Genomic DNA, 13,262 nt, shown 5'->3' on the forward strand with positions numbered 1-13,262 from the left:
CTTTGTGATCGTACACAAGTTTTTGAAATGAGAACTTATTCAAAAATTTTATTTACAGACTTGTAACAGAAGCATCAAATTAACATATGATACTAAAGGTTTCCCACTTTTTCTCTTGTTTTCTGCACAGTTCAATAATTGATGACATGTTCAATCCACGCTCCTCTTCTTTGGATTACAGTTGCCGACCTCTGCTCCCCTCCACAGCATGTCTTTTTCCTGGTTCTCTCCCCTCAGCCCCAACCAGTCCCAGCAGAAGACTGCCCCTCCCTGAGCCTGGTTCTGCTGGAGGTTTCTTCCTGTTAAAAGGGAGTTTTTCCTTCCCACTGTCGCCAAGTGCTTGCTCACAGGGGGTCGTTTTGACCGTTGGGGTTTCTACATAATTATTGTATGGCCTTGCCTTACAATATAAAGCGCCTTGGGGCAACTGTTTGTTGTGATTTGGCGCTATATAAAGAAAATTGATTGATTGATTGATTGATTACAGCTGCAACACGCACATTGAAGTTTGTGATGACATTGCCACACATCTCAAGAGGGATTCTCTGAATTTCTTTTTCATTTTCATGAATTGATATTCCTGAAAATGAAAAAAAAAAAATCTTTGTTATTTTGGAAATTGGACAAATTAAAAAAGTGGTAACATTTTATTGGCCCACCCTGTATATATTATAAATAATTACCTTTGAGAGGATTCCAAATGTGTGCTCCACTGTTGTGTGGGCCGCTGAAGAGGAGGTACTGCTGGCCCACCACCACCAGATGGCGCCCTGCTTGGAGTGCGGGCTTCAAGCACGAGAGGGCGCCGGAGCCACTGGGAGTGACAACTGTCACTCTTCATCAGCACCAGCTGTCACTCATTCACCCCATCACCATCACCATAAAGGCCGGACTGCAACTCCACCTCCTCGCCGGGAAATCATCTACCATACAGGTAATTTCTCTGCTTAAACTGAACAAGAGTCTGATCTCATTTACAGCCGTTTTCCTGTGACGTGTCCTTGTCTGCTGTATTGGCGTTTGGTGTGGACTGCGACGGCTTCACCTCACACCCCAACCAGATAAGTGGTTTCACAAGGAGCTGTACGAGTGTGTGATTGGAGGTGGAGGTGCTCCCTCCTAACTGAACACAGACTGTGGGATTACTGAGTGTGCATACTCACACTCATCAAACTGTCTCTGTTCTCTGCCAGCAGTACCAGGTCTGACTGCTGAAGACAGTGGCCACCTGGGGCGCAGGGCTTGGCGGCTCCGGTGTTCTTCAGATCCGTTGGTGGAGGAAGCTGTGTGGGTTCCGGCTCTTCTATCACCAGACGTCTTCTATCTTCGAGCCTGCCACACGCCACCTTGTGTATGATTGACATTCCGCACTATTGTTATTGTCTGTACTTCGTTGTGCGCTTCACAACATTAAATTGTTACTTTTTTGGCTTATCCATTGTCCGTTCATTAACGCCCCCTGTTGTGGGTCCGTGTCACGACACCTTCCCAACACTCCACGACACAACATGGATGAGAAAACCTGCTGTAAATGATTTCTGATTCTATGAGCAAATGGTTTCATCAGCCAAGTTCTGAATGTAAATGTAGCATTGGCTATGAAATTTTTATTTTATTTTATTTCAGTGTTGAAACTTTAAACAGATCTGATATGTTCCAGCTTCTAATTTCTGCAGAAATGAAGGCACAATATCACACAATCTCGACTGGCCACACAGGCTGAATTAATTAATTCCACATGGTCCACATTAATTAAATCCATTTTGTATAGTACTGAATAAATTAAGCTTTGAATAAGATTCCAGGTGGTTACTAAATCCTCAGATTTGGCACACAAACATGACACTTTACACCAGTTTATTGCCCAAAAGTCACAGAAAAAGTAACAAGAACAAGAGCAATCAGAGATTTCTGACGTCCCCCAATCCAGATCCAGATCACCTTCAAAATTCAGTGGAGTCTTCCATGCCCTAATATCTATCTGTAGTGCAAATTTGGTGAGAATCCATGAAATACTTTTGAAATAATCCTTCAAAGCCTATATAAAGGGGAAACATTGATCCAGAATCTGCAACTGGATCATCTCCAAAATTCAGTGGAGTCTTCCATGCCCTAATATCTATCTGTAGTGCAAATTTGGTGAGAATCCATGAAGTAGTTTTGACGTAATCCTTCAAAGCCTTTATAAAGTGAATCTTGATCCAGAATCTGGATCACCTCAAAAATTTAATGGAGCCTTAAATGGCTTAATATGTATCTGTAGTGAACATCTGGTCAAAATCCGTGCAGTAGTTTTGACGTAATCCTGCTAACAGTAATCCTTCCAAAGCCTATGTAAAGAGAAACTTGATCCAGAATCTGGATCCAGATCACCTCCAAAACTTAATGGAGTCTTCCATTGCCTAATATCTATCTGTGGTAAAACTTTAGTCAGAATCTATGCAGTAGGTTTGACATAATCCTGCTAACAGAAAGACAAATAAATAAATGCCAATGATTTTATTACATCCTTGACGGACGTAATGACCAAAACTGCTTAATTATGGAAGGAAATGTTGTCTCCCTTCTTCCTCTGTTGCATTACCAACATGTGCAGCTTTCCACCATTTCCCACCTGCTTCTTGATGAGATTCTTTGAGCATCACTTGCGGTGCCCACTGATTTGCCCTGTTTCAAAATGGCGACCACGCCTCCTTGCGACTGCGGACTCCGGTTCTCATAAACGGCTCTGTGACTATTCCTAATCAGTTTTCCATGTGGAAGAATGTAGGCCTACTGATGTTTTCAGGATCAATCCAGCTGTTTTGCTTGTTGCTCTAAGCAGAGATTGACGGCGTAACGCATGAGCTTGTGCAATGTGAAACTGTCAGTAAAACATGCTCGCATTGATTAGAGGAACTGATATATGATTATGGTGGACTTACTGGTTCACATTTCCCATCCCTTGAGTGCGCATCACATGAACAACATAACCTAGTTTTATTTATGAGACTGTAACCTGCACACTTTATATTTGGGGGGGGGGGGGGGGGGGGGGGGAGACGTCTCTGAGGCCACTGTTACCCTATGCACAGAGATCGTGGCTCACCGGTCTGGTCAAATGAGATAGAGTGGGTCCAGAGAGAGGAGCAAACACAGGTAGTCCAGGTTGAGAGCTAACCTGCTGCCATAATTGTGGGGGAGTGCACTTGAGCAGAGGAGACTGGGTGAGGCGATGGCGAGGCTGATGGAGGCAATATACCGAATACACATGCTTGAAATAGGTTTGCAAGGAACAGACTTACACTGTTCTGTCCCCTTGCTGCCAAAACGGGACAAGTTTGCAGTACTGCACTCGTCAAGCAGAGTGACAATTCTCTGACTTTCCTATCCGTGGACTCACTGCAGGTGGTTTGATGGTGGCGATGTGCCTCGCTATGTGCCACGTGATGGTGGTGGCTGTGGACGACTGACCCCTCAGCTGGGGGCTATGTTGCAGTCACGGGAGGTGTTCCCAATGTTATAGGAACTGGAGCACAAGGACTCCTTGGAAAATTGCAAATAGCGGTAAATAATTGTGACTTAATGTAGCATTTATGTTCTATTATGATGACATTGTGGAGATAGTGTGTGTGCTCGTTCAAAATTTTCCACAGTTTAAAAATCCTGACGAAGCGGCCGCTGCAGGATCGAGGCTGCGCGAAGGTTAAACGATGTCAACAAAAGTCAACGAAGGTCCAGATTTCTTGTTTCGTCAGGTCTTCGTCACCCTTCGTTAAGTGCCGTGTGACTGGGCCATAAGACAACAAGTGAGGTGTGTTTTATTGTTGATACTCCAACTGTACATTGCATTCGTGTGAATGACATCCACCAGTTTGTTACTTGTTGATGGTTATTAAAAAGCGACACTCTTGGGGTTGCACGATGTATAAGAGGCTAGCGATAGTGAACTGGCTTGCAATTAGGCTTGCCAGCTTGTGATCAGAGGATTCCTTGTCTATTTCCCTGTCAGACTGCAAGCTCACTTATGTGTGTTTGAGCAGTGTCCCCAGATTGTTCCCAGTGTACAGTTGAGTGCCTTGCATGGTAGCACAATAATATTTGTGTGTGAACGTATGTGTGTGTATATATGGTTGTCTTATGTGCAGCGTTTTTTGTTGGCATGTTACTGTATGTGCATGCATGGTGTTGTGGCCTCTATTCTGTCTTGATAGAATGGCCACAACAGATGACCACCCTACTGAGTTGGGTCTGCTTGAGGTTTCTTCCAGCAAAAGTAATATTTAGATTTTCTTTACTACTGTCACCAAAGTGTAGGCTCCTGGGGTGGGTAAGGTCTTGACCTTACTCCTATATAGGGCTTTGAGGTGATTTGGCGCTATATCAAGAAACTGATTGATCTGTCAGTCATTAGCATGACTATCAACTGTGGGTGCTACAATATACAGTGTTTAATTTTATAAATGTATTATTATAATTATAAACTCCATTCTTACACATAGAAAATAAATTCCTGCATATGGTGTTTGATGATGACAATATAGAGCTTTAACACATTGGACCAAAATCTCCAACAGGTGTTGCACTGGGTTCATCTCATTTTCATACTCAAAGCATTTAATGACCCCTCACGGCCAATGGATGGGGGAAGTCCTTTTGTTTAGTCAATCTTTTTTTTTTTTTTGCTTTCCTTTAATTTGTCACCTGTGTGTATATGTCTGTGTTATGTATTAAAACATTAAATATGAATCTTGGAGGAAGACTGTGGACTGAATGTGTCATTTTTAGGTTCATTCCTCAAATGTGTTAACAGAAGTTTATGTGATTTTTTTTTCAGTCAAGGAAAAGCTATGCTCAAGGTGATTATGATGGGTCCAGGCGGCTGGGCAGGAACGCTCTGTACATCGCTATTGCCTCCGTCATCATAGGCCTCATCATCATTGCCATCATCTGCACTGTTCATTTTACTACTGTAAGTTATGTGTGATATCATATAATAGACTTAATATGCAATAGTGGTTCTAAGGAGGAGCCATATTATTCTTTTAGTTGGTCCACCTTGTGATAGAATATAAGTATATAGTCTAACATGATGAAAAACAAAACAAACAACAAAAATCAAATTATTTCATTAATTTAAACAAAAAGAAATTTTGAGAAATTACTTGGGAATCCTGTGTTAGAAAATTGTGAGTAATTTCAGGAGTATAAGTTGGACTGGAGTATTAATTGTATCTGTGAAAAAGTGCCTTTTGGGGAGGGAAAAGTAACCCATACATAAGTCATACCAGAGTATAAGTCACACTTTTTTGTGAATGTGGAACTCCTTTTTAACAGTGTTTGTTTTGGGGTGAGTTTAACAATGGAGGGGAACTCAGAAACACATGTGCACACCACAGAGTGTGCTGTTATTCAACATAAACCTTTAATTTCCATAAATAAGCAACATAATTTGGACAACATAGTGGATGTTACTGATGCAATAACATCCACTATGTTGTATCCACTATGTATGTTGTATCCACTATGTAACTATTATGCAAATTATTGTTTGGATTAATAAGGTTCTAAAAAGGAATAGTTTGCACCATCTGTCATGCTTAGTTATAATGTTACAGGGTAACATATGTCACATGTCATAGAATTCAATGGATGTTGACCTTGTTTGACCTTTACTTTAATCAATCAATCAATCAATTTTATTTATATAGCGCCAAATCACAACAAACAGTTGCCCCAAGGTGCTTTATATTGTAAGGCAAAAGCCATACAATAATTACAGAAAAACCCCAATGGTCAAAACGACCCCCTGTGAGCAAGCACTTGGCGACAGTGGGAAGGAAAAACTCCCTTTTAACAGGAAGAAACCTCCAGCAGAACCAGGCTCAGGGAGGGGCAGTCTTCTGCTGGGACTGGTTGGGGCTGAGGGGAGAGAATCAAGAAAAAGACATGCTGTGGAAGACAGCAGAGATCAATCACTAATGATTAAATGCAGAGTGGTGCATACAGAGCAAAAAGAGAAAGAAACAGTCAGTGCATCATGGGAACCCCCCAGCAGTCTAAGTCTATAGCAGCATAACTAAGGGATGGTTCAGGGTCACCTGATCCAGCCCTAACTATAAGCTTTAGCAAAAAGGAAAGTTTTAAGACTAATCTTAAAAGTAGAGAGGGTGTGTGTCTCCCTGATCCGAATTGGGAGCTGGTTCCACAGGAGAGGAGCCTGCAAGCTGAACGCTCTGCCTCCCGTTCTACTCTTAAAAACCCTAGGAACTACAAGTGAGCCTGCAGTCTGCGAGCGAAGCGCTCTATTGAGGTGATATGGTACTATGAGGTCCCTAAGATAAGATGGGACCTAATTATTCAAAACCTTATAAGTACAAAGAAGAAGAATTTTAAATTCTATTCTAGAATTAACAGGAAGTCAATGAAGAGAGGCCAATATGGGTGAAATATGCTCTCTCCTTCTAGTCCCCATCAGTACTCTAGCTGCAGCATTTTGAATTAACTGAAGGCTTTTCAGGGAACTTTTTAGGACAGCCTGATATTAATGAATTACAATAGTCCAGCCTAGAGGAAATAAATGCATGAATTAGTTTTTCAGCATCACTCTGAGACAAGACCTTTCTAATTTTAGAGATATTGTGCAAATGCAAAAAAGCAGTCCTACATATTTGCTCAATATGCGCATTGAAGGACATATCCTGATCAAAAATGACTCCAAGATTTCTCACAGTATGACTGGAGGTCAGGGTAAAGACATTCCTGCAGTTTAACTAATTGGTGTGTGTCCTCTGGCTTCATGGATAGATAAAGCTTGGTATCATCTGCGTAACAATGAAAATTTAAGCAATGCTTTCTAATAATACTGCCTAAGGGAAGCATGTATAAAGTGAATAAAATTGGTCCTAGCACAGAACCTTGTGGAACTCCATAATTAACCTTAGTCTGTGAAGAAGACTCCCTATTTACATGAACAAATTGTAATCTATTAGATAAATATGATTCAAACCACCGCAGCGCAGTGCCTTTAATACCTATGGCATGCTCTAATCTCTGTAATAAACTTTTATGGTCAACAGTATCAAAAGCAGCACTGAAGTCTAACAGGACAAGCACAGAGATGAGTCCACTGTCTGAGGCCATAAGAAGATCATTTGTAACCTTCACTAATGCTGTTTCTGTACTATGATGAATTCTAAAACCTGACTGAAACTCTTCAAATAGATCATTCCTCTGCAGATGATCAGTTAGCTGTTTTACAACTACCCTTTCAAGAATTTTTGAGAGAAAAGGAAGGTTGGAGATTGGCCTATAATTAGCAAAGATAGCTGGGTCAAGTGATGGCTTTTTATGTAATGGTTTAATTACTGCCACCTTAAAAGCCTGTGGTACATAGCTACTCTGCACTGTGTTGGTATATGGCATTGGAGAACATAACAAAGAAGGAATCATATCCTTAAACCTAGTTACAGCGCTTTCCGAAAGACTTCTACTGTAATGAAACTTATTCCCCACTGCTGGGTAATCCATTAAAGTAAATGTAAATGTTATTAAGAAATGATCAGACAGAAGGGGGTTTTCAGGGAATACTGTTAAGTCTTCAATTTCCATACCATAAGTCAGAACAAGATCTAAAGTATGGTTAAAGTGGTGGGTGGACTCATTTACATTTTGAGCGAAGCCAACTGAGTCTAATAATAGATTAAATGCAGTGTTGAGGCTGTCATTCTCAGCATCTATGTGGATGTTAAAATCGCCCACTATAATTATCTTATCTGAGCTAAGCACTAAGTCAGACAAAAGGTCTGAAAATTCACAGAGAAACTCACAGTAACAACCAGGTGGACGATAGATAACAACAAATAAAACTAGTTTTTGGGACTTCAATTTGGATGGACAAGACTAAGAGTCAAGCTTTCAAATGAATTAAAGCTCTGTCTGGGTTTTTGATTAATTAATAAGCTGGAGTGGAAGATTGCTGCTAATCCTCCCCCTCGGCCCGTGCTACGAGCATTCTGACAGTGTGACTCGGGGGTGTGGACTCATTTAAACTAACATATTCATCCTGCTGTAACCAGGTTTCTGTAAGGCAGAATAAATCAATATGTTGATCAATTATTATATCATTTACTAACAGGGACTTTAGAGATAAAACATTCAGCACAGTCAAAATGATTCCATTTATTGATCCTATTATTTCAACCAATTATTCACATCATTTTTTGCTGAAATTGGAGCAACTTTACTTTTGACCCCTGTACAAACTGAAATTGACCTTTGTCACCATTTTTGTTGTTTTTACCCCATAACTCCAGAAAATTCCATCATAGATAGTCCAAACTATACCTTTTTGGAATTGTTATGATCAGACAAATAATGTGATATAGTTTTCAACATGACTGGAGCATTTTTATAGTTTGACCTCTGTGTAAGTCTTCACTGACCCCTACCTGACTACAGCTACCACCCTGGGATGGCTATCATACATTTCTGTGTAGGCCATGATACACTGAGGCTGGATTCTAAGTGTTGTTTTTTTCCCCTTATGTGGTACCGATTAGGTCAAAATTCATGACTGGCTCATGAACTAGATCAGGCAGAATCTCCATCTGAGATCTTTCTAGTGTTCTTGTGCAAACTGAAACAGGGTATTAGAGTCCAGTGAAGAGACAGAGGCTGGCTGTCTTTATCAGCCTGAATCAACAGACTGTGGGGTTATTTCAAAATCTGTGGTAGTTTTATTCGTTCCATGTATTTATGCTTACACCAGTTTTTCCATAAGCTTTTCAATCTTGTGGTATTATGGAGAAAATCATTTGACAAACTGTCCCTCTGCCTGTTTTCGTCCTTTGTGTGACAAATTATAGCTCTGCCACTGTAGAGTGCAATGTTTGATGTTATGCACAAGAGAGCAGAAATATCTTGTGTGAAATCTGAATGAAAGGGCTCATAATTTTATGGAAAAAAATATGTAAACAGAAAACACTGAACATTGCTACATGTACAGCACATAATTTGGAGAGACTTGCTTGAATTTTACACAATTGAAGCTGTTCTTTTAATGGGAGTTCCTTTTTGCTGTGCTTTTCTCTGTGTTCCAGATGGATTTTTAGTGTCGTAGACATGCAGAGAGGGTCAGAGGTGAAACAAAAATCACACTGGACATGAAGTTCTTTGGATGGGCTCAGATAGTCGTTACACACCATCTGTCAAAGGAAGACCACATGGCAGGTCTCTTTGTCACTTCATCACTTCACATTTCATTTCCATCAGAGACTGTAAAACCTGCTAATACAAACATCCTGACAGTAATTCATTCAAATGCTGGTTTGTGTTAAATAATCTGAAAGCAAATGTTGAACCTTTGAAACCCATACTGCAGGTATACATTAACATCCACTAATATATAGTGTGGCCATTAAACCTGCTACTTGTCTGATCTAATGAGAACAGTTTGGCAATAAAATGTGTGTCAGTGTTGCTGCTATATTTTTTTAAAGGACAAAATGTCAAATAAATAAATACATTTTTTCCATTGCTAATATTGTAGTATTTTGGAACTTTATTGTGCAAAAACTTGGAATTCATATTTTTGATATTGCATCTTTATGTGATAAAAAAAATTAAAGTTGTATTGTTGTAACCTTAAGCTGTCATTCTTTTGTAGTTCCCTAAAGGTGTCAGATTGTGTAAATGTATTTTTATGTACCTTTCACAATTAAATGTGGCGCCTTTCATGAAAGTCTATGTCTGTATTGTTATGGTTAGAGGTTTGGGTGGAACCGAACCATTGCAGGCAACTGCCCCAAATGCAGGGAGCTGGCCATGGAGAAGAGTACAAAGGAAAATATATTTATAATTAATAAAGTAAAGGTATTGCGCTGGGGTGCCTGCAGTGTGGAGAAATGGCCCGCCTCCTGGCAGTGAAATGAGGGAGCTGCAGGATCCCAAGCCAGTCTTGAAGGATAATATCAAGTAAGGTTTCAGGGTTCAGGGCCAGGTGGAACTCTTGCCTCTGAGACCAGGAACTATGGGGAATAAAGACACTCGTGAGTGAATGCACTTGTAACGCTGGAGCCTCAAAACAGTAACATTTCATAAAAGGTTTAACACAGGTTGTTTCAGAGGTCTTTTCTTAAGAAATAAAGTTCACTGTTCAGGAATTGTTCATAGTTCATAAGTTGTATCCAAAGGTGCTGCATGTTGTAACACAGTTCCAATTAAGCAGGAGTTGATACAGCTGGGTTCTCAATTGTTTGATCTCAGGAAGAGTTCTTGCACAGTTCTTTAACATAGCACAGTCACAAACAGGAACAGTGAGAGATGAGACACTCGAGTTCCATAGCGGCCTTCAAGACTAGACAGAGGACTCATCTGTCCTAGACAGTCTATAATCACTGATGGTGGTGACTTCTATCCTATTTGTTCAAATGGATTTTGTATTTGTGAGCTGCTTTATAATGATTGCGTTTTGAAGTTTTGGTATATTTATTTTATTCATGCTGTGGTCATGCTCTGGGCCAAGCAGAGTGCCTTATAAAGTGTCAAAAAGGTGTCACAAGCCAAGCGTGGATGACCATCCACGCTTCGCTTGTGACACCTATGAGCTCTGTTGAGAAAGGAGAGGGTTGCACAACACTGCAGGATCACTGGTATTTGGCTGCTCACAGAGGTCATCATCATCCAGCAAGCTCCTTTGACAAAATTGTTGGGAAGGTGTCGTAACACGGACCCACAACAGGGGGCGCAAATGAACGGACAATGGATAAGAAAAGGAGTAACAATTTAATGTTGTGAAGGCACACAATGGAATACAGACAGAAAAATACTGGATGCCAATTGTACACAAGAGGACTGTGGGCAGGCTCGAAGATAGGAGACCTCTGATGATCGAAGAGCCGGGGCCCACACCGCTTCCACCACCAACGGCCTGAAGAACACCGGAGCCGCCAAGTCCTGAGTCCCCAGGTGGTCTCTGTCCTCCGTTGTCGGCCCTGGTACTGCTGGCAGACAAGAAACAGATGACGGTGAGTGTGAGTCCTCACACCCAGCAACCTTTACACACGATTCCTCCGGGAGGGAAAACCTCCACCTCCAGATACGTATCACTCGTGCAGCTCCTGTTTGTCCCTCTTCTGGATGGAGTGAGAGACGAAGACCGTCGTCTTCTCACTATCTGCCAATCCAATCTCCAAGCAGGCTTTACAGGTATACGGCTGCACACAGATCACAATTTGAAAAACACTGAATAACAACAGCAGAGAAGAATTACCTCTAGTGGTAGATGATTTCTCGGCGAGGAGGTGGAGTTGTAATCCGCTTCTTATGTGGTGGTTGATGAGAGACAGCTGGTGTGGTTGACAAGTGACAGCTGTCACTTCCAATGGCTCCGGCGCCCTCTCATGCTTGAAGCCCGCACTCCAAGCAGGGCGCCGACTGGTGGTGGTGGGCCAGCAGTACCTCTTCTTCAGAAACAACTTAGCGTGATTAACTCGATTAAAAGTTTTGGAGGCATCAATAAAACCAGTTAAGATAGAGAGGTTTGCAAAATGCAACAACTTTCTTTGATACACACACCAGGCTTAGCATGGTACGGATGTACCATGCTTAGCCTTGAAGCCAAACAGATTATCTGTGGTGCCAGTATAATATAATCATATGGACAATCTAATAAAATCCTTTCCAGGACTTCAGACACCACGCTGGATCTCCTAACCTTGCCAGCTTTGTCCTCCATGACAGGCACAATGGCATCAGAGTCCATGAGTCATAAGGCCTGTCAAACAAATGGTAAGAAGAGCTGCAACCTCTGGGCTTGCAAGCGTGAGAAACTCAGCAGTGATCTGATCTGATCTGACTCACCTGCTTTATTAGCCCATAGCTTGACAGACTTCATTGTTTATGATTCCCAGAGTATAGCTAGTCACAATATGTTGTGTGGACCGCTGAAGAGGAGGTACTGCTGGCCCACCACCACAAGATGGTGCCCTGCTTGAAGAGCGGGCTTCAAGCACGAGAGGGCGTCGGAGCGACCGGGAGTGACAGCTGTCACTCATCATCCGTACCAGCTGTAACTCATCCACTACTCAACACCATCACCATAAAGGCCGGACTGCAACTCCACCTCCCCGCCGAGAAATCAGCTACCTTGGAGGTAATTTCTCTGCTGAGCTTAACGTTGAATAATAATCTGATCTCATTTGCAGCCGTTTTCCTGTGACGTGTCCCGTATCTGCTGTATTGGTGTTTGGTGTGGACTGCGACGGCTTCGCCTCCCACCCCAACCAGATAAGTGGTTGTCACAGGAGCTGTCCGAGTGTATTATCGGAGGTGGAGGTTCTCCCTCTTAACTGAACACAGACTGTGGGATTACTGAGTGTGCGTACTCACACTCACCTGTGCTGTTTCTGTTCTCTGCTAGCAGTACCAGGTCTGACAGCTGGAGACGGTGACCACCTGGGGACCCAGGACTTGGCGGCTCCAGTGTTCTTCAGGTCCGTTGGCGGTGAGGGCCGTGTGGGATCCGGCTCGGTTCTGGACGGGCGTCTCCTATCCTCAAGCCTGCCCACACGTCACCCAACGTGTAATTGACTATAGTCCCAAACTGATTGTTGTCTGTATTCCGTTGTGCACAATTTACAACATTAAATTGGTACTGTTTGGCTTATCCATTGCCCGTTCTTTTACACCCCCTGTTGTGGGTCCGTGTTCCTACACTTTCACAACAGGATTTCTCGGCCAGCGTCATGGATCCCGAGGGGCGTCAACCATCGCTTGAACAGCCAATGGAAGAGCGAGGTGCACAGGCGCCAGCAGGAGGCGTGTTAGGTGAGCTGCAGCACACCTTAACCGATTTTACTGCTCGGTTGGACTTAGTTACCGAGCAGAGCATTGTTCTCAATCGAAGGATGGAGGCTCTCACCTCCCAGGTGGAAGCGCATGCTCAGGGCGCTGCTGCAGCACCTCCTCCTGCTGACCGAATGCCAGAGACAGACATTCCACTGGTCGTTCAACGAACCCCCCCACCTTCCCCTGAAGCATACATAAGCCCTCCGGAGCCGTACGGAGGCTGTGTGGAGACGTGCGCAGACTACTTGATGCAGTGCTCGCTCGTCTTTTCACAGCGTCCCGTCATGTACGCGTCAGACGCTAGCCGGGGGGCTTACGTTATAAATTTGCTTCGAGGAGAGGCACGTGCCTGGGCTACGGCGCTCTGGGAGCAGAATTCACGGCTCCTAACGATTTACACTGAGTTTGTGAGGGAGTTCCGACAGGTGTTCGAC

The 13,262-nt window shown here is 42.7% G+C and overlaps 1 protein-coding gene across 1 annotated transcript in view; it reads left to right on the forward strand.

The window, feature by feature from the left end:
- The window catches only part of LOC117507253 (transmembrane protein 233), a 35,267-nt gene extending 25,809 nt beyond the window's left edge, over positions 1 to 9,458 (forward strand). Inside the window, exons 2-3 of the mRNA XM_034167084.1 lie at positions 4,817 to 4,951; positions 9,081 to 9,458. Of these exons, the coding sequence (XP_034022975.1) occupies positions 4,817 to 4,951; positions 9,081 to 9,092 (147 nt within the window). The 3' untranslated portion in view covers positions 9,093 to 9,458. The remainder of the gene's footprint in view (positions 1 to 4,816; positions 4,952 to 9,080) is intronic.
- Positions 9,459 to 13,262: the final 3,804 nt, after the last annotated feature.

This window comes from Thalassophryne amazonica, chromosome 3 (assembly GCF_902500255.1).
Source record: "Thalassophryne amazonica chromosome 3, fThaAma1.1, whole genome shotgun sequence".
In the NCBI taxonomy this organism is placed as follows: domain Eukaryota; kingdom Metazoa; phylum Chordata; class Actinopteri; order Batrachoidiformes; family Batrachoididae; genus Thalassophryne; species Thalassophryne amazonica.